The sequence below is a fragment of the Lichenostomus cassidix genome, chromosome Z (genome assembly GCF_008360975.1).
Source record: "Lichenostomus cassidix isolate B80296 chromosome Z, HeHo_3.0, whole genome shotgun sequence".
NCBI classification, from domain to species: Eukaryota; Metazoa; Chordata; class Aves; order Passeriformes; family Meliphagidae; genus Lichenostomus; species Lichenostomus cassidix.
This window is the reverse complement of record NC_139511.1, coordinates 27,927,336-27,948,941: the sequence shown is the minus strand read 5'-3', so window position 1 is coordinate 27,948,941 and position 21,606 is coordinate 27,927,336. Positions and strand designations below refer to the sequence as shown.

General features: G+C 44.8%; 1 protein-coding gene and 1 long non-coding RNA gene across 6 annotated transcripts in view; one reads left to right on the top strand and one right to left on the bottom strand.

Annotated features, from left to right (window-relative positions):
- Positions 1-4,045: 4,045 nt before the first annotated feature.
- XPA (XPA, DNA damage recognition and repair factor) lies at positions 4,046-12,205 on the bottom strand. Of its 4 annotated transcripts, XM_085043692.1 has the most exons (7): positions 12,185-12,205; positions 10,797-11,085; positions 10,327-10,452; positions 8,147-8,252; positions 6,386-6,551; positions 5,631-5,748; positions 4,046-4,273 (listed from the first exon to the last, which is right to left on the bottom strand). In XM_085043692.1, the coding sequence occupies exons 1-7, from the start codon at positions 12,188-12,190 to the stop codon at positions 4,125-4,127; spliced, it is 960 nt and encodes a 319-aa protein (XP_084899818.1). In that variant the 5' UTR covers positions 12,191-12,205; the 3' UTR covers positions 4,046-4,124. The 4 variants fall into 4 exon arrangements, with proteins under 4 accessions (XP_084899818.1, XP_084899816.1, XP_084899819.1 ...); XM_085043690.1 differs by lacking the exon at positions 12,185-12,205 and having other exon boundaries at positions 10,797-11,721; XM_085043693.1 differs by lacking the exon at positions 12,185-12,205 and having other exon boundaries at positions 10,823-11,100.
- LOC146424578 (uncharacterized) overlaps positions 12,049-21,606 on the top strand; it is a 30,373-nt gene continuing 20,815 nt past the window's right edge. The window contains exons 1-2 of one of the 2 annotated variants that reach the window (XR_014847100.1): positions 12,049-12,176; positions 13,265-13,366. This is a non-coding gene — a long non-coding RNA (uncharacterized LOC146424578). Of the gene's footprint in view, positions 12,177-12,296; positions 12,629-13,264; positions 13,367-21,606 lie in introns of those variants that run through there. The other variant, XR_014847099.1, reaches the window with a different exon arrangement.

Below are 21,606 nucleotides of genomic sequence, written 5' to 3'. Positions count from 1 at the left end.
CCAGGACATGCCTCCCCCCACTAGCCAAGCCCCCATGCCACTTTCCTAGGTCTTGCAAGGCCCTAAATTCTCTGCATGGTGGGCAGGCAGGTTACTGCAGAGCTGCTGATGAGAAAGCATCGGAAAAGTGAAGACCTCTTGGAAACATCATGTACCCTTCCCAGGCACCTTGTCTCCTCTAACAAAGCCACTGCTGGGTTGGAAAAGACCTCTGAGATCACAGAATCCAACCTATGGCTGACCATCACTGTGTCAACTAGACCATGGCACTAACTGCCTTGTCCAGTCTTTCCTTGAACACCTTCAGGCATGGTGACTCCACCACCCCCCTCGGCAGCCCATTCCAATGTCCAGTCACCCTTTCTGTAAAGAAATCTTCCTGATACCTGACCTGAACATCCCCTGGTGCAGCTTTAGGCCCCATATCCTCTTGCCCTCTCACTGGTTGCCTGGGAGAAGAGACTGACCCCCACCTGGCTACAGCCTCCTTTCAGGGAGTTGCAGAGAGTGGTAAGGTCACTCCTGAGCCTCATTTTCTCCAGGCTGAGCAAGCCCCATTCCCTCAGCTGCTCCTGGGCCTTTCACCAGCTCCATCAATCATCTCTGGGCACACTCCCACACCTCAATATCCTTCCTGAAGTCAGGGGCCCAGAACTCAAGGTGTGACCTCACCAGTGCTGAGTACAGGGGGACAATCACTGCTCTGGTCCTGCTGGCCTCACTGTTGCTGATACAGGCCAGGATGCCATTGGCCTTCTTGGCCACCTGGGCACACTCCCACCCAGATGCTGACCAGCCCCCCTAAGCTCTTTTCCACTGGTCACTTTCCAGCCACTCTGCCCCAGCCTACATGGGGTTGCTGTGACCCAAGGGAAGGACCTGACACTTGACCTTAATTGAACCTCACACCTTTGCCCTTGGCCCATCAGTCCAGCCTGTCCAGATCCCTCTGCAGAGCTTCCTGCCCTCCAGCAGATCAACACATCCCACATAGCTTGGTGTCATCAGTGAATTTACTGAGTACAGTTTATCTCATCCAGATCATCAGTAAAGATGTTGAACAAGACCAGCCCAAGAACAGATCCCCAGGGAGCACCACTAGTGAGTAGCCCCCAGCCAGATGTGGCACCACTCACCTCCACTCTCTAGGGCTGGCTGTGCAGCCAGTTCTTAACCCAGCAAAGAATGCACCTGTCCAGGCTGTGGGCTGCCAGCTTTTCCAGGAGAATGAATGCTCTGGGAGACAGTGTCAAAGCCTTTGCTGAAGTCCAAGTAGACAACATTCACAGCCTTTCCCTCATCCTCTAGGCAGATCATCTGGTCATAAAAGATCAGGTCATCAGAAGAGACCTGCCTTTCCCAAACCCACGTTGGCTGGGCCCAATCCCCTGGTATTCCTGCATGTGCTGTGTGATCACACTCAAGATGATCTGTTCCACCCCAGCACTGAGGCTTACAGGCCTATAGTTCCCCAGATCCTCCTTCTGACCCTTCCTGTGGATGGGCATCACAGTGGCCAACCCAGTCATCCCAGACCTCCCTGGTTATCCAGGACTGATGATAAATGATGCAGAGGAGCTTAGCAAGCTCTTCCACCAGCTCCCTCAGTGCTGTTGGGTGAATCTCATCTGGTCCCATGGACTTGGGTCTGTCTAATGGCACAGCAGGTCACTAACAACTTCCTCCTGGATTACAGGAGGTCTCTGCTGTTCCCTGTCCCTGTGTACCAGCTGGGTACACAGTTGGTCTGGTTGCCCCAAGGATAACTGGTTTTTCTGTTAGAGACTGGGACAAAGAAGGCATTCAGTATCTCAGCCTTTTCCTTGTCCTTGATGACAATGTCCACTCATGCATCCAATAACCAATGGAGATTCTCTTTGACCCTCCTTTTGTTATTAATGTATTTATAAAAACATTTTCTATTATATTTCAGTGGTGGCCACATTGAGTTCCAGCTGAGCTTTCTTCTAATTTTCTCTCTACACAACCTACCATCATCCTTGTACTCTTCATGAGTTGTCTGCCCCTTCTTTCAAGGGTCACAACCTCTTTTCCCTGAATTTCAGCAAAACCATCCTGTCCCGCCAGGATGAAAACCAGGCTGGTCTTCCACAATGGCTCACCATCCAGCACACAGGGATCATCTGCTCCTCTCCCTATCAAGATTTCCTCTTTAAAGCATGGCCAGTCTTCATGGGACCCCCTTGTTATTAAGGACTGTTTCCCAAGGGACTGTGAACCAGTGTCCTGAATAGGCCAAGTCTACCCTCCAGAAACCCAAGGCAGAGGTTTTGTTGACCCCCTTCCTTACCTACCAAGCACTGAAAACTCTGTAACTTCATGGGTGCTGTGCCCAAGACAACCTCCAACCACCACATCTCCCAGCAGCCTTTCTCTGCTCCTAAACAGCAGATCTACCAGGATACCACCCCAGTATGCTCATATTGTAGTTTAGGAATGGTATTCCAAATTTAGTGCTCACACTGAAACTCCAAACCATACACAACTTGCTCACTCCCCCCAGCAGGATGGGGAGGAGAATTGGAGGCACAAAAGATAAAGATCAGGGGTTGAGATAGGAAAAATTTACTGGAAACAGCAATTAGGTAAGAAACTAACAGTATCAAGAAGTGTGCAAGACAATTCACAACACAAATGCCATCCCCATGAAACCAAATGCCACCCTTTCTGCCCACCCCGTGTATGGTGTGAAGTGGTATAGGGTAACCTCTGAGTCTGGTCATGCCCCTCCTGGCTACTGCAAAAAATAACTGTCCTGCACAAAACCAGGACAACTCACTTGCCAGCTCTGTCAGTTCTTCTCCACACACTCCAGGAACCTCCTAGACTGCCTCCTCTCCACTGGTTTCAGCAGACATCCCACAAATTAAAGTCTCCCACAAGAACGAGGACTGTGAAACACCAGCCAGCTTCTTAATAGAACACTTCATCTGCCCCTTTATCCCGGCTGGGTGGTCTGTAACAGACCCCTGGGATATCTGCCTTGTTGGCCACCCACTGATCCTTACCCTCAGGCACCCAACCTTATCATCACTGTTCTTGAGCTCTGTACAGTCAAAACCCTCCCTCTTAATGCACAGAACCACCCCACGGCCTGTTTTCCTGCCTGTCCCTACTGAAGAGCTTGTAACCATCATTGCAGCCCTCCAGTCATGGGACTCATCCCACATTTCTATGATGGCAAACACATCATAGATTTCCTGCTGAACATTTCAGTTCTGCACAGCCACAGTGGCCCAAGCTCACCAAAGTAGTCTCCAGAGACTTCCCTGAAATCTGCCATATTTACAATGGTAAATAAATGCAGAGCCACTACCCTAGAGCATGTTCCTTCACTTCTGCAATTTCCACATGCATTCCCCAACAGCTACAAGAATGAGAATTTGAAATTTAAACTTGGAAGTAAATCCACCTTCTACTGAAAGCAAACACCACCCAGGTGCATTTAAAAAGCTCTGCCATGAAATGCTACTTCCCTCTTGCCCCAAGGACAGGTCTTGACCCTTGCCTTGGTCTTTGGTGCTAAAGTTGGGGAAAAAAAAAAATATGTAGAGAACACACTTAAGGACTCTAGCCTATGAAATACCGTAGAGATGTGTCAGAACCTCCGAAGGAGCAAGTACCTTGCCTTTGAAAAGGGAATTCTCCTTTACAGAGTTGCGTATCCAAGCCAAAGGAGAACTTGCCTCATTATACCATCTCCAGCTGCCAAAAGCAGCTGCCAGCTGCTTTATCAGCTCGTTGCCCTCTGCCTGCCCATGACCAGTAACTGAAAACCAGACAACAGTCAGGACAAAATACAGAGCCATCCTCCTGATTGACGAAAAGCAGTGGGAAGTTCACCTTCTTTTCACCTGCACATCAAGTACAAACTTATCTTTTGGCAGAGAAGATACCAATTGTTGAACTGCTGCAAATGTGCTATATTCTACCCTAAGATCTACCTTAAAAGCCAAAGCTTACTGTTCTTTACAGAGCTTCCTACAACTGAAAAATATAACCCTTCACAGAATCTGGCAACAGCTTGTTCATAATTAGCATTTATTTGACTTCAATACAAAATACCATTAAAAACAAAGTACAAATTAAAAAACAGGTTAACACTACATCTTCTCGTAAGTTAATTCATGACCACATACAGTGCATGTCTTTTTATATGTATCTTCGTCAATGTTTTCTTCTGGTCCATACTCATGTTCATGGATACTAGCTTCTTTCTTCCACAAACTACTCCTCACGGCACGGCGGAGTTCTGGTAAGAAATCCAAGAAAACTTTAAGGTTTATTAAAGTCTTTAATGTTCAAAAAAACTCAAGCTAACCAGCTTCCTGAGGCCTACAGATGGACAATGTGCTTGCTGCCTGTCTTCCACAAATTCTGGCAAAGTGTCTGCTCTCGCAAGAACAAGCGCTGACTTGCCTTGCAATCGTCACCTTGTTTGCATATTTTAAAGGCCAAGAACTATACTGCCATAGGATCTCACAGGCAAAGATTTTCCATCTGGACGAAGGACACGTCGCTTGCTGCCTTTTTACACAGAGCCATTCAAAGGTATCCAAAAGGGGTCGGTGGAATGCAAAGGAAAAGTTTTTATAGAACACCTCATTTATTTTACATGACCAAGAAAGAGTAATTTTCATTCAGGTCACAGTAGGCCTCCCAAATGACTTGGCATTCTCTAAGCTTTATGCCCAATAATATGAGTTGCCTCTGCAGCATCCACAGTGAAATCCACGGGTTCTCCAGAGCACACAAGCTGGCAGCAGAGCCTAAGATATTATCCGGATGTTGCAAGCGGGTGGCAAGCATACTGAACAGCAAAATGTGGCCACATTTTAAGCCAAGCTATTCAGGCTGCAAACTTTGTCACGTTAAGGCCTGTACTTGCACTGAACTCTGGCATCTTGGCTACAGTCTGCTGCCAGTCCTTCTGTGCGCACAGCATCAATGGCCCAGACAGGGGTTATTTGTGAAGGCTCAAATTCTGCCTCCTCCAGACAACACCAGTACAGCCAGCTTGAGCTTTCTGCCCTTATAAATGCCACCTCAAAGCAAAGCATGGATGCTACAGGTGGCACAGAAAGTTACAACCATCAAATACTCTTCTAAACACTAACTTATCACGGAAAAAACCCGAAGGGTGACATGCAGTAAAGACAATAGCTACGAATGCTCTGACCAACGGGAAAACCTGTTTTCTATCTTCATTTACAGTCACTCCACCTGAAGGCTATCAGAATTATAACCCACTGCCACAAAAATGCCTGTCTTCCACAGGTATCAAGAACAATCAATGGCACATTCTGGGTAATACCTGAAAATTTGAAAAACACTGTAATGAACCACTGCAATTGGTTTCTGTCACATGATGTCCACAGGACAACAGGGGAATTCAAGTCAGAAGCGACCTCCGTCCTGCAGTCCAACACTTAGTCCAAAATAGTCAGCTATGAGCTCAGACCAGACTGCTCCAGGCTCAACCTCAGTCTTGAAAACCTCCATTTTGCCACACTGGAGATCTTCTCAGTAATTTTATCAGATACAGACACAGATTCAAATATAACTGCACTTCACTTCATGTACTGCAGTATGTAATTTTAACTCTTTACCTTTAACTTTCTTATCAAACTTCTTCTGTTTCATCTTCTCTCTGCTATCACGGCGGAGCTCCTTTGCTTCTTGCAATGCTTCTTCGCTACCCCAGACTTCAAGTGAACGCTTAATTACCTACAGGATGGACATAAATGCCGTTTTTTTTTTCCCTGAAACGATAAAAGTAAACTATTCTAACTCAAATTTCATTTTCCCTTACACATACATAAAATCAACCAATTGTCCTCTGCCTCCCACCTGTGTCCGCTCTTGACTCACAAAAGACTGCACTTCTTCCATAGGAAGAGGCAACACTGGTTTTAGTATCAGCTGGATGTAACTTAGCCAAAGTTAAATGCAACTCTAATTTTGCCTGTATTGTATTAAAGCAATATGATTCCTGTGAAGTAGCAAAGAAATGACAAGAGCCCTGTGAAATCCACTTGCCTTTCCTGCTGCTTCTGCAGGCAAAACTGTGAACACAGCTAAAAACGGTCACACACAGCAGCAGCTGCCCCATGCACTTGAGACTAGCACAGAAGAGCCATGTGCTTTGTGACTTGTAATTGAGCAACCTGCTGAAGTTCTCTGCTCAATGAACATCTTTAAAATGCTCTCAAAAACAGGCATTTTCACAACTTGGACCACAACCACTCAACTATAACAAGCTACATCTAACACACTTTGCTTTGGAAAAATCATTGAGATATCAAGTGAGAACCGAAGCTGTACAAAGGTAAAAAAAGGTTTGAAACAGAGCAAGTTTCTGTACCTGTAGTTTTAAATAAAGCTTCATTTCACCCCATCGTGAATTATGAGGGTTTTTCTTCACAATGAATCTGAGCACTGGTTCTCTCTTGTCTAAGTCACAATCTTTAAGGAGATATTCTTCTTTTGCTTCTGTCCTTGTTATAAGCTTATGTTTATCTTCAACATCTCTGCAAGATGTAAAATAATGATGAGAAAGCTACACCCTAAAACCACATCTGAATTAACATCTGAATTCCCATCCCTTCTAACATTCCTGAAATACAGGTAGCCCTAACCCCCTCAGTTTTTTATGCATGCAAATAACTTTGGATTCCCCCAGACTAGCTAAACTTCAGACTACACTTACTGAAATTAAGTGTTTTAAAACTCCCCCTACTTTAGCAAAGACAGGCTGAAAAGCCTGCTCTTCTAGAAAGCCTTTTCTTCTGTTTTCTTAGAAGAGGGAATAACTGAAACTTAAAATGAGTACAAATTTCAGGTATTCACCTACACAGATGCAATCCAAGAGGACAGAAGTACGAGCCTGACATGGTCAAGACAAAGAATGCGTAATGTGAGACAGGTCAGATCACCTGAGAACATACACACTCCATATGCTTCTAGATCTCAGAAACTGATTAGCAACACAGAGCACTTGTTTCTATAATGCAAGACAGTAGGCAGAGGAATCATAAAACACTTTTAAAAGACTGTAGCTTTTACCAGACAGCTAATGAAAAACTCTGTAACCACAGCCGCATTTATGAGTTAATGGAAAAAATTACATTTACGCAATCCTGACTGAAGTACAACTTGAATTGCTCGAGCCGAACAATCTGCCAAACACTAAGTGCTAACAACGGTCATCAAGGAAGTACTGCTGTAAACGTAGCTTTACTACAATTCAAAGTTCACGCTAACAGCTAACACACCAAGGACACCGCAGTGATCAGCTACAAGAGCTCAGACCAAAGGGAAAGTACTCCAAAGGCTCCAAGTCCTGTCCTTCACGTTCTTTTCCTGCCCACTCTTAACTTCCGAAACAGAACTTTGCCTCCAACATGCCTGTGAACTGCCTACACCACGTGCACACCCCTAACCACTCCCAGCAGTAAATGAGTAGGCTCCCAGAACAAACTCCTAACTGCAATTTTTTTCCATCCACCCAATTCATTCTTGCACACATGGGCAGCCGGCTGCTGCAGTTAGTTTCATTGCCCTGGTTATCTTGATGGCTTTTGGAGCGTTTTCTGTTAAAGAGTTTGCTCTCCTCTCAAGGTCGAGCTCCTGCTTACCCTGCAGGCCAACCAGTAACCTTCTACAGGGGCTCTGCCCTTTGGCTGCTGCGCTTCCAGCATGCCCATGTGCTGACCAAAGTACCAACTTCACTCGGGTTAAAACACCGGGACTGCAAACACTCTCCTAATCCCTCCTGTACTTCAGAGAGCATATATTTGTGTTCCACCAGGTTTTCAAATGGCTCTAGTCTGCAGCCAGACATAAATTTTCACTGACAAACACACCAACTGCTCTCATGATATCCCATTTCCATAATGTCATATGAAAATCCCCCCTATCCTAAGGCACGCTTATGAGACAATCTGTGATTCAATTCCATAATGGAAAACACACAGGGTATCAGTCAACTTTCATTTACATTTTTTTAAAGTAACTGAAACACGTCTCTTTGCTGACAGCCTCTTTAAATGGCTGTAACTCACTGAATTATAGCAAGCGATCTTTATGTAAAATAGTCCTTCCCTCTCCTGATTATTTGTAATACCTGCAATTATCACATGTTGCCCAATCAAAGTGCTGCATAAGGTAGGAGTCCATGAATTCTTTGCCACAGTCTCCACAGATGAGATAGTCAAATTCTAGTACGGGCGCTAATGGAAAGAAATATTTTTTAAAGGGACTACAATGATAAAAACGAGCATCTAGAATTGGTATTACAGGCGATTTTACTAGAATTCACATAAGCATGTTACAATCTAGTTTCACTCTACGAAAGTTTTTCAGAACAATACAGTACAAATTCAAACCCCATTACCATGCAACCCCGTATCAGTCAAAATGTTTCTGTTCTTATTGGCAAATTCAGTGTTAAGTACTTAATTTCAACATTTAAATGTACACATTTAAATTAGCAATTGTTAAAAAAAATTCTCCACGTTTCTCTCTCTTAAGTGCTTCATATCCCTCCTGCCACTTCCTCCGTTCTGACCCTCCCAAAATATGCCCTCATTTATAGAGGACAAGTGGGCAGAAACGGGAGGAAGCAGAGAAGTGATTCAGTTTGAAGAGGGTGGCTAAAGCAGAAAACTACAGGAGCTGTGCTGGCATCATAGTTCTCTCAGCTCTGCTCCAGTTTTTTTCCTTGCTCAGCCACACCTGCCTCTCCCTAAACGAGCTCAGTGGAGGCCTGGGGCACTTGGCAAGGTTCTTGTCCTTTCCAGCTGGCAGAAACGGAGGTGGATGGCCAGAGAGCTGCTAGGAGTGGAATGGGGATGGAGCTCCACTACAATCCTCTCCCCAAGCCCTCTCAGCACTGCTCCAAGCCCAGACTCATCTCAGCGCCAGCCACTGCTTCTGGCCGCATCCTCAACGGGCGGATCACCTCCAGCGTCATCACCATCTGCTTTTATGTTCCACAGGACACCAAGAAACACCAATTCAGGGAACAACAGCTATAAGGAACATTCTTTAAACAGTAACATTGGAATTCTATCAGAAAATTAACATTTCTATATAGTTTTGAAATCTGGAAGTGAGGCAAAGCTGTGGAATTTTAAGAACACCTGAAGCAGAAGATTAATGCATGACATGCAGCACCATATATTTTAATTGCGTTCGCATTTATAGCAGATCCGATCCGCCAAAGACGACATTTTATGTAAATTCAGTCCTACTAGCGACAGCCGGATGCTCAGTACTTCACAGTCATTTCATACTCTTACATCACATTCCATCATTTAAGGCAGTGCTCCCGAACACGAAGACATTTTATTAAGACAATGACGTTATGAATTACACAGCAAAAATTACGCCCGGTGTAAAGGCATCCCAGATCTACTTTAATTTATTGCTAAACATTAGCCCATCAAAAGAAGCAGGGCTGCTAATTGTTTACACTGTTAATGAAATCTGGTGCTGATTTCTAACAAAGAGATACACTGCACCAAGAGCCCCGCAGCTGATTCAAGCAGAACAAAGCAAGACAAAGACAATCCCAGAGAAGAAAGTCGATCTATTTTGGGACCCTTACTTCTCCATTTGCTTTTTTTGGGAGGGAGAATATCGCAAGGCAATGTGCTGAAATCCTCCACCGAACGATCAGTAACTTGGCGCCAGCACGTTTTATAACGATAAAAGCTGGCACTGCAGCAGCGCTCCGGTCTTGGCACAAGCCACATCAATCCCAAAATTCCCACAACCAACGAAGCCGCACAAATTTACTCTCATGTCGGTCTTAAAAGTCTAATTCCCCGAAAGATGTAACAGAAATAACGTTTATGGGGGGGGAAAAAAAAATTAAAACGTGCTATACCCAAGGGCACTGGCTGTGTCCCACTTCCGCGGCTTAAAATTCTTCATTTTTAATTACCGCGCATTTGCTATAGCCGATTTAATGCTGAAAAGAATCGGACGCGCCACTAATCGAGCACGTACAGAAAAACGTGTGAAAGAAGAATAGGAGTGGCAAAAATAAAAAAAAATTTAAAAAAAAAAAAAAAAAGGAAAAAAGAAAGAAAAAAGAAGGTAAGAAAAGAGGGTAAAAAAAGCCCGGGAAAAAAAAAAAGGCGCCCATCCATCCCGCCCCGCTGGCGCGGCCGGAGCCGGCTCACTGTCGCCCCCGCGCCTTCCTGCCCTCCCCCGCCAGCCCCGCGCACGCGGCGCCGCCTCCTCCCGCCGCCTCCCCGCCAAACCCCCGCCGCTCCCTACAGGTTTTATCTTAATTACCGGGTGGGTGCACGATCTTCTCGCCGGCGCCGCGCTCTTCCTTCTGCTCACTCTCCTCCTCCTCCAGGAAGAATCCCCCTCCCGTGTCCACGACCTTGGGGAGGGCCCGCGCCCGCGCGCCGCCGCCTGCGGGAGCACAAACGAGGCGGGCGCTCTGTTAAAGAGCCGCCGCCGGCAGGGGGCGCGCGCGGCCGCCCCCGCCGCGCCGCGCGCGCGAGGCGGGGGGCCGCGCGGAGAGCGCGCGCGTGCAAGGGCCCCCCCCCTCCCCCACACATGTGGGGGGAGGGGGGGCCCCTCGCGCGCCGCGGCGGATTCTCCCCCCCAACCCCCACCCCGTTCCAGCAACGCTACCGCCGCCCCCCCCACCCCGCCGCCCCGACCGCCTCACGCCCGCCGGCGCCCCCCTTTCCCCACGTTTTCCCCTCTCGAAACCTCCCCCCTGAGAAAGAGAAAAGGGCGCGGGGACTCGCCCGTTCCGCCGCCGCCGCCACCCGACCTGCGGCAGGGTAGGGCCGGGCCGCCAGCCGCGCCTGCCGCAGTGCCAGCGCCCGCTGCCGGTTCCGCTCGATCTTCGCCAGCGCCGCCGCCGAGAGGTACAGCCGCTCGCCCGCCGCGGCAGAAGCCTCTTGCTCGTGGTCCTTCTCGTGGGCCGGAGCCGCGCCCGCCATGGCGGCGGCGGGAGCGGCGGAGCCCCGTGGTCCCCCCCGCTCCGGCAGCCGCTCTCGCCCTTCCCCTCGCCGAGCCGCCGCCGCACTGCGCCTGCGCAGGGCGGGGGGCGGGGGTGGCCACAGAAGGGGCGAGGCCGCCCGCGCAGGCGCGCAGCGGTCGCCCCGCCCCTCCTCGCGAGCCGCCAGGGCGGGGGCCCCGCCCCGCCGCCGCCGCGCGGGGCGCGCCGGGAGGGCGCGCGAGGGGGGAGGGGGTGGGGGGGCGCGCGCGGCCAGGCGGCGGGGCGGGGCTGCGGCCCGCGTGGCGCGCGGGGGTGGGGGGCGGGGGGCGCGCGGGCCGGGGGGGGGTCGGTGCCGGGCCGGGGGGGCGGCTGTGGCGGGACCGGGACCGGGACCGGCGGCGGGACGGCGGGACCGGGGAGGGGACGGGCTGGGGGAGGGGAGCCGATGATGACCCTGCGCTTTCCGCACCGTCCCCCGCCTCGGGCCCGAGCGGCCCCGTGGAAAAAAAAGCCATAAATCCCGCCCCGCCCGGCAGGAATTCCTCAGCAGCGTCACCCAGCAATGCCCCTTTTGTCCGCCCGGCCCGGCCCCGCCACAGCCCTGCGCGAGGCTGGTTCTCGGCCGGAAACGGCCCCGGCCACGTTTTCTGCCCTGAAAACTCTGCTCTAGCATTCTCCCCACTCCGTGCTCCTGCTGTGCGCAGCCCGGCGTGATCCCAGCCTCGCATGGCCCGGGGAATGAACACTTTCCTACCAAAATTCCCGTCCTGCCCTTAATGGTTTCGCGTGTTCCGCGCACGGGAGGATAAATGGAGGCTGCAGCCTCCCTTATTGACGAGGGGCGCGCAAATGGCTTTGTCATGCAAATGTGGCTCTAAGCCACTTTCATATAAAGCCACTTAATGCCGAGCAGCCAGTGATCCTCGCCCGCCCGTTAGGCAGTGCCTGCCCTGTCCTTGAAGGAACGGAAATGGAGGCACTGGCACAGATGCGTGCTCCCTGCCTCCATGCTGAAACGGGATGACCTCAGCACAGGGAGAAACCTTCCTTCCCCCCCACCCCAAAAAAAAAAAAAAAAAAAAAAAAGCTCGCTCTCTTCCGTGAAACTAAACTAGTTTCCTGCCAACCCTTCCCTGCTACTCCTAGAATACGTCCCTTGTGCCTCTCCGTTCAAATGCCCGCGGTAATTACCTGCATGGATTGCGTTTCTCCTGTGTCCTAAAACATTTTATTTCTTTTTAGCTTGTCGTCCTCGCTTGGCATTAACTTTCGACAACAGCCAGCAGAGTGTGCTGTGAACGCTGTGAAAAGAACATCCTGCTTCTGGGAAATTTTTATATATATCTCCACATATATATATATATACACATATATACCTATGTACAGAAATGCACATGAAGACATTTTAAGTGGTTCTAATACTTGCATGAGTGGTAGGTAGTTCCTCCCGTCAATTAAAATACTTCTCTTGTCGCAGATCACAGAACCTCTTCCTTAAAAATTAATAACCAAGTCATACTAAACCGTCTGCTTTCAGCGAGATTGCTTTCCAGTGTTTGTATAAAGTTGGAAAAGTGCCACAGTGGAGATGTCCAAATACGTTTCACAGTCAGAGAGAAGGATCTAGAACTCAAGGTATCTAATAGATGAAAATGCAAATCGTAACCCCAGCCTACAGGAAGCAGCTTATGCAATTGTACAGTATGAGTGTACGTTTCTCCAACCTCATTACTCCCTTTTTTGGGCACACTTACTGACAGGAGAGTTAAAAACAGATTAATAAACGCATTAGAAATAAGTGAAATAAAAAATTATTCAAGAAGTGTGTTTACTAGATGCCTTGGAAATGGAAATGTTTGCTTGAACAGCCGACACGCTTATGTTTGGATTCCTTATGCTATTCTGGTGTTAGTCTCTTCTTCCTTGTTTTGTAGGAGCAGACATTTGGGAGGAGTGAACTTTTTGAGTTGTGCTTGTGGGGTAACAAATAGTTCCATATCATTCATAAACCAAAACTGCTTTAAAGCGAAGCCAAGTTTGAGACCCTGTGTAAGGGTTTTAAGGGCAGAAGGACATTATTGTTATGCAACCAAACTGGAATTAGGATTAAAAGGAAATCAGAATACATAAACAAAAGCAAATTCAGAGGCAAGGCTTTCAAATGAAATCGGCTGTGGGCTGCAACTATCTATGCCATACAATTAGTATTTTATTAAGTAAATCTGTTTTAGAAATATATACTAGAGGGTTTTGGTTTTTTCTTTTTCTCAGGGGCAGTCTGACTGGGCGGTCAAAGCAGAATATCCTCCCCAGCTTTCTTTCTGACCAGAATGAGTCAAATACAATGCTCCTAATTTTCATGGCTGTGAGAAGGTAATAAAACTAATAGTTGTATATTAGCAAAGAGTTACAAACTATCTCATATGCATTGCTCTGGTCATGCGATAATATTTGTGCTTAATATTAAACGTGTGGCTTAATGGATGCACATGACTTAATAATTGTAATGGTACCTGTGTTTTAGACAGTTTTTCATGTTCTGTATGCCAACTAATATCAAGTATTACTTGGCTGCTGGTAGCCATATATTAGAAGATATGCTGCCATTAATTGTCAAGCACAGATGTGCATTATTTCATAGCCACAGAGAGCATTATCAATGAGCAGCTGAGTACAAGGAGGCAGCTGAGCAGTGCTTCACAATTCATGACTCCCATGGAGGAAATAGTGAGCAGCAAGACAAGAATGTTTGCTGACTGTGCAAAACTTTTTTAGGTTAGCAGGGGTGAGGGTCATCTGTAAAAATTGAGGGTGATTAGGCAGTAAAAAAGTAGGTTAAATACAGAGTAGATAAATGCAAGGTGATGTATGTGCAGAAACCTAACTTTACATAACTTTACATAAAAGATAGGAATACCTGAATTCGTTGCTGCCACTCACGAGTGAGACTCTGAGTATGTATGTCCTGATGAGCACCAGCTTGGTGTTTGGAAAAAGCAAGGCAAATTTCAAGGAAAGGGATGTAGAACAAAACAGAACTCATTTATGGGACTCCAGAAATCTGTGGTGGATTCGCACCATGAGCACTGTTCCCTGTTGCATTCTCTGCTTCTTAGAACAAAAATGCTGGAACTAAAAAAGAATAACAATGATGCTTGGCTCTCTGACTTTGTGTCCCTTGAAAGGGACAATTGAGGCTTGGAGTTCTCACTGAAGAGGGAGGATGCCTGAGGCCCATCACATCCTAAATGACTTCCAGCAGGTCGATGCCAGCTGACTTTTTGAGTACAAACCATCAGATTTGTGGTAGCAGGAGCCCAAGTCTAAATAAACAAGAGGAGATGGGTCTTCATTCAGTGCTTTTCCAAATGACACACAGAGTACAGGGTTTCTCTGGGGTGCAGGGAAGATGGACCAAGTATTTGGAAGAGGGCTGTGTTGAGAGTTAGTGAATGAACACCCCCTCACGCTCAGGAAATTCCCAGAGCTGAAAGCAGTTGGAAGCTGTGGGAGTGTTGTAAAGAAGATATCATATATTTGCCTTGCTTTTCCTCTTCCTTTGACGTTCGCCTTTGGCCTGTGGTGGAAACAGGATGTTGGACTGAATGGGTTCTTCATCCGTGGCAGTATACCTCTTCCTCTGTATTCATGGAGGATCATGCTGAAACACCTGGAGCCACATAATAGCAGTAAGCCTGTGTGATGAGGTCTTCCAAACCAGATTCACTGTTCATCTAGACCAGGAGTTACTTATAGAGCAGCTGCTGGGCATATATTTTTATTTTGCCTCATGATGTACTTCTTTCTCTGTGTCCTCAAAATCTTAGTAGCAATATGCATACAGCTGCATTGCAGTTGCATACCTACAACCAAACCATCCTTTTGTCCTTCCTCAGTAGAAAATATTTGTTCCATGAGAAACAGAGAAACAGACCTAACAGTCTTATTTTAATATGAGTTTGTCTTTTGAAGGAGCAACTGTGGAGCAAAACCTCTTTACTCCTCCCTCTCCCTCTGTTTAATGGTTCAAGTGGTAGCATCAATTTTAGCCACATTTAAATTCAGTAGCCAGAAACTGACTGGCCAGTACATGCAGGGTGTTGGGCTGCTGCCTCTCAGCATGACTAAGGCATTGGATTTTGTCCAGTGATTTCAAATGCTTTTTGAATGGGAAACAACAGTTCAATTGCATCCTTAGGAATGTAGGACAAAAAATACCATGCCCTTTGTGATTTTGTTTCCATAGGGTTTTAGTTTGATACACCCATTTCTTATGTTACCTTAAATAAATAAATGGAGAAATATTGCTGGTTTCTTGGTGAAAAAGAAGCATGTGACCTGTGAAAAACAAAGAAAACTTGTTAAAATCAGAGAGTGCGCCTGCTTGGATTTGTATGTTTTCTTTCTGAATTCACATATGCTGTAGCTCATGGATCAGGGATACATAGTGAATCATCCTGTTGGACAGAATGGGACATGCAGAGTAAATTAAGTTTGTCATCTCTCTGTGAGATTTTCTCCTTTGCTCACTACCTGTAGGAGAGGATTTTCATAGTAATGTGCCCTGTCTTCATGCTCCATTTATTGTACCCCAATTGATGTATGTAATCCTGGTTGAACAGATAGGTGATGGAGAAAACACATAAAGTGTTGAATGCCTAAGCAACACATCTGAAAAGAAAAGGTAGGCAAGAATCAAAGTGCAAATGTTTAGAGACAAAAATTGGCATTCTTCTCTGACAGGAGACCTTAATGCAAGTTTGTTATCATTTTCTCATTACAGGAGATGACAGAATGTGAAATTACAATGTAAATATCGTTTATTTAGCTAGCATTGTACATGACTTTTCTGTTTTATTCTGTTTACCGAATAGGACTTTAATTTGTTGGTTTTTAATATCAATAGAAAACATTGGTTTCATATATGTGAACAGGAAAGTGTAAAGACATGTCAAAAAATGCTTTTTACTGTTTCAGAGCTTGTTACAAAGCTGACTGCACACTTTTGCTATTGACTGGCAATCCAGAAAGAAATCCTCTTTCAGTATTTCACCAGAAGAAGTCATCTTTCTCTTCCATGCTCATAAAAAGTGGGGAAACTGTGGCAAAACAGCAAACAAGTTCTGTAACTGAGGTGTGGTGGCCTTTGGGGATTCGGTATCTTCAATACAAAGGACAAACTACACTGTAGGAAAATACATCTTTTTTCTGTAACTAAGGTATTGGGATATTTTTCTTGCCCCACCAGTGGCTGGAAGAGGAGCTTTTACAGAAATGGTTTTGAAGACCTGTCTCAGCTGTCATAAAGTTGAGCTATTCAGGTTTCGGGGCCTTTTTTCCAAATATGCAAGGCTTGTCATGTGTAGGAATATTCACATATGATGTGAAAGGGATCTGTATATTGACAGATTTATGCTCCCTCCTAGTATTTCTATATGGATAGTTATTTAAACCATGCAAGAGCCTTTCCTGTAGCAACTTAAAACATTAAGAAACTTTGCTGAATGCTTTAGTCACTTTTTTGTTCTATTAAGAGGATCTCAGGCATTTCTGAGTCAGAAAATAGGTGCATCATCTATTATAATAGTCTCCAAAACATGAGCTTTAGCTGTATTGATGGTAAAAGGCTGACTGTTTTGGAGAAAAGTTCAAAATTCAGGCCTTTCTGAAGTATTTAAGCAGATGGGGAATGTAAGTATTTAAAAAGAAATGCTTCAAATTTCCACTTTATATCATGCAGTGTATTATACCTTTTTTTTTCCAAGCCACAATATAAAGAGATTTTTTGCTATTGCTTCCAAGTCAGCCTGACTTGTTCCTGTGTACAGAGTACCTGGAATGGAAAACCATAAAACAGCTGACAAAGTCTGCTGTAGCAAGAAAATAATGTCCCAGTTACCAGAATTTAAGCAAGATGTGTTTCTTCTAGTCCTTGGAAATCTCTGCAAGACATTTTGGTGCCATTATCCATTTGATCAGATCTCTCTCTCCAATTTGCTTTCACAATGTTAGCAGCAATCACATGATAAGTTAATCTCACTGTACTGTCCATGTGAAACTTCAGGCCCTGGTCCTGCTCTTCAGGACAGACACCACCAGGAGCTGTGACCAGTTCAGCACATTTAAGCATGAGAGGAGAAGGAAAATGTGGAATTGATGTTAGTGACTATGCATTTTAGGTTCACACCAGCCTACCTGTGAGAAAAATAATGGAGCAAAATATGGCTTAAGCCCCCTAGGGATGCAGGACTGATGGAAGGTGCTTCTGAGGGACTGTGCCCTCACAGTCCACAGATTTTGAATCTTGAACATAATCTGAATGTATCCTCTCAACATGACCAGAAAATAGTTTCTGATCAGGGTCTTGCTACCTGGATTACTTCAGTTAGTTAATTTTGTTGCATTAATTTTGCTTGCTTTTCTCCCTCTGCACGTGAAAACTTGGCTTTGCCTTGCCAGAAAGAGGAGCAGTGACCATAGCAATTTAACATGCGATGTTAACTGATTTTTCTCTTGGAACAGGGAAGAATAGATTCCAGAGGTTTTAGTACCTCTGATTAAGTTCAAACTGTTTATGAGTAAAAGAAAATAAAGAGAATTAATGATGCTCTTCACTAATTTCTTACAGGTTTGACACATACTACATGTCTGTGTTACTTCCACTTCATCCAGATATTTCTGACTAAGCTGTCCAAATCAAGCTATTTTAGAATTTGTTCTCTTTGTAGCACTGGTACACTGAGCATTGCCATTTACTGGAGCCCCTTTTTTTTTCCTGAAACACCATGATATTTATAGCCTAGAACTTGGGAAGTAGTTTGTGAAGACAAAAAAGAGGGGGAAAAAGAGATTTTTCTCTTCCTGACTAGATTTAGAATCTAGTGGAGTGATTTTGGAATCTAGTTAGTGATCTAGTGGCACAACACTTCCATTGTGAGAGACTGCACTTCCTTGGTTTTTGCTCAGCGAGAGTTTTCTTTACAGCTGTGGTCAACAGCTCCCAGTTTTTAGCACCGTCTTTGAATTTGGAGGCAATGAAACTGTTCACCACTGAGTGAAAGCATCCTCACCTCTCTAGGAAAGCATCCCATCTAGCATCTGACCATTCCCTGACTGAAGACCCGACATGCTCAGCTGCCAGCCATTGCAACTGATGTACCACCAGAACAGTCCCATGCCAGGAGGGACATGTTACTTGTTCATGACTCTGCAGGTGATCCAGGTCTCTCTAGGGTGTGTCAGTATGGCTAAACTCAACCAGCTTGGATTTTCATCTCTCAGAGTTTGGATCTTCCTCAAGTCCCATTTTTCACTTCTCATTTTTTCTGGTTTTGGAGGTGCATTTGTTGTTCTGAATGTTGCACATATTCCTTGTTTATGTTTCAGGTGTTTTTACTAGTTTCAAATTTTTTTTCCTTCTCTTTTCTGAGAAAGCAAGAAAAACAGAGTTGTTGAAGTCCCAGTAACATCTCACGAATTCATTAACTTTTACCTCAGTGTCTACCAGAATCTGAAAGTGCCTGTACAAATCCCCTCAAATGTCCATTATCTTGGACTGTTTATCTGCACTAGCCATCCTGTCTCTTCTCTGAGCAATGTAATTTCTCATGGTACATCCAAAAGTATTGGAACGTTTTATCCAATGCTTTTATTTTCTGAGTCTGTGCCTCCTGTTGTCCACAGAAATGTCTTCTGTGTCTTAGTGTCTTAGAAATGTCTTTGTGTCTCTGTGTCTCTGTGTCTCTGTGTCTTAGAAATGTCTTAGTGCTGTGTAGTACAACCTCAGTTTCTTCCCTAATACCCTGATAATTTGAATAGTTTCCTTGTTTGTTTCATCATTCCATTGATGGACTTCAGACTGTGAAACTTTCTTTCTTGCTCTTTCTTACTTTTTCCCAAAGTGATTGCTCGGAACTGCACTAATCTGCTATACAACATAAAATTGACTTAACTGAGGCAGAATTCTGGTTGCAAATTTCTTCATATGGTACATCAGTTCTCTTGACTCATACATATATGTGGCATATCCCAGAGGACACAGTAAGTAGTATGCTGTCATAGTAGCATGTAGCAAGAACTTTAATTACTAACTTAATCATGCAACATAACGATTAAATGAAGACCAGTGTGGTACTAATATGATATGGCAAATTATTGTGCTGTGGTACACGTCTAGCGGGTGTGCTTGGAAATTAAATGCAGACAAAACATGTTTGCTGGCTACTCAACATTCAAGATACTCTTCCTAATCTGCTTCCATAAAGACTCTTTCCATCTGTCCCTTACCTTTGACAGTTTCTCATGCTGTAACTCTCATGAAGTCTAACCAAAGCTAACTTGACTGGATCTTCCATCATTTGCTGAGACATTGCCACCTAGTACTTAATGTTCTGATTGTGTTTTAGTTTAATGACTATCAGGCATTAATTTCTGTATTAAATTCCATACTTAGGCATCTTAAGAAAAGTTGTAGTTAAATGGAAAGTCTGCATGTTCCATGGTTGCTTCAGAGCACTGCAACAGATCTGTAAAGATCAGTAAATCATGACTCACTTTTACAGTAGCCACATGGCTTCCTTCTCAACAGATTGTGTTCGTGCAGCTGTATAATAATTCCACCTTCTGTTATAGTTTTTGTTAAGTTCTCTGGTATGGAGACCAAACTTACTGCTCTATCATTTTTTGTATCCTTTCTGAGGGTTTCCTTACCAATTTTCAAACTGGCAAATAAAGGAACTACTTTGCCCTAAACTGCATGAAATGTTAAAATATTTTTATTTAAAAGCATACAATTTTTGGTGAATGAGCAAGATAAAGCCTTGCAGCTGTGTGTGTTGGGCTGATATGGAAAGAATAATGTACAGCGCATTCATGTGCATATTTTAATAAACTTTCTGCATACCGTATTGGCATGAGAGAGCAGTTCTATTAACACTTACCATAAAAGGCTTAATTAACATCCATAATAATGACCACAAGAGGGTGCTCTTAATTACTGTTCCGTGAGTGCCGTTGGACTTCAATCCTCAGAGCCAATGGGACAACTAATTTTAATATTTAAAAAAATTAGGTGAATTAGTCATAAGTGGAATCTACCGAAGTTATTTGAAACCAGCCATAATGCTTGACCGTATAATCCCCACCCAAATACACTTTCCTGTAACTTGAAGCTAAACCAGGCAATATCTTCATCTTCTCTTTCTTGTGTGTTCTTTGCATTTTTGTATTTGTAAGAATAGCAAGAATTTTCGTTTACTTTAGTAACAGCTCTCATACCTACCGAGTACATAATAAAATTTTTCGTACTTGATAAAAAAAGTCAATTTCCAAATGAAAATATGTTCAGACGTTTTCCAAAAAAGAAAAAATAATTTCTGTGTTTCGTACTGCAAGTACTTGAGTCGGGTTTGTGCACTAAACGACCTACTGATTGGCTTGATTTCACTTTACGCCTTGTTAGTAGTTTAATCAGTAAAGCTGGACAATTAACTTGCTGTCCCGTCTTGAAAGACTCCTCATTTTCCGCTCCCGAATCCATCATTTTTTGTGAGCTTTATGCCTCTGTTTCTGTGTGCGGGAAATGAGAGCGTATTCATCTCGGTTTTAAAATGCCACTTAAATTCCTGACAGAGAATGGATGCGATGTTAGAGTGCCACTTTCGCATGAAGTGGCGCTTCCCACTTGATGGCCGGTTAGTGGAGTGCTTGTGTTAAACATAATTCAATACACAGGTAAGCCACTTCATTTCAAATGCGGCGATCAGACTGCTATATTTGCGCACACATCGCTAATCTTTTGTGGCAGTTTGTGCTGAAACCGTAACAGCTTCCAAGCAGACCACCCACCTTGCAGTGCAGCAATGCATTTTGCACAATTGACAGACCTTTGGGTTGTTTCCTTTTTCTCTTTTTTTTTTCTTTTTTAAAATACTGTTCCTCTGAGTCTGCCATTCATAGAACAATAGATTCAAATAATGACAGCAACGTTCAGTTTTCTGTGTGTTCATGATGTTGACAAAAGATCATCAAGATTAAAAGAAGAGACTTTTGCCTTTGTAGAAATTGAAACTGATGAAATTTACTCCCGGTGTAAGTCACACCGTGCAGTTTTGAATGAGACAGCCGGCTTCTGGCTGGTTCTTTCCTCTTTTTCTCTAAAACTGAAAGGAGGCAGCCCTGGGAGGACAGCAACTGGGGTGAAAGCTGCTGCACTGCTGAATTAACCCAAACTATAGCTATGTCACTCTGGAGTCAGAAGTCCATGGCTTATCTGCACTTTAAAGCTGCCACCTAGCATGGCAATGCAGTGCAGGCTCTGTCCCATCCTTACCAAGAGTTTTGCAGCAATGTTGGGGAGCCAGTGCTGGGACATGTGCTGTGCCTATGGCTGTGGCAGTGCTAGGGATAGTCAGTGCAGAGTCGTTCTGCCATGTTAGAGATGGCTCTGCTGACCTGATGCTACTCCAAAATGTCCATTCATTAGTCCATATCAGTACTTTATGTCTATTTTGGCTCTTGTTTGTTGAAGCATATTTCCCAGACCTTCTCTAATGTTTAAAAAAACAGGTCTTTTAGGCAAACAGATGAGCAAAGTGCATCCTTTCTGTGCATGC

What these genes read in the sequence shown, in the direction of transcription:
- XPA (XM_085043690.1), bottom strand. Translation starts at nt 11,721, where the DNA reads ATGCGAGGCTGGGATCACGCCGGGCTGCGCACAGCAGGAGCACGGAGT. An exon ending in GCAACATGTGATAATTGCAG is followed by an intron (nt 6,552 to 8,146) that starts GTATTACAAATA and finishes TACATCTTGCAG; the next exon opens with AGATGTTGAAGATAAACATA. An exon ending in AGCTTTATTTAAAACTACAG is followed by an intron (nt 5,749 to 6,385) that starts GTACAGAAACTT and finishes TCCATCCTGTAG; the next exon opens with GTAATTAAGCGTTCACTTGA.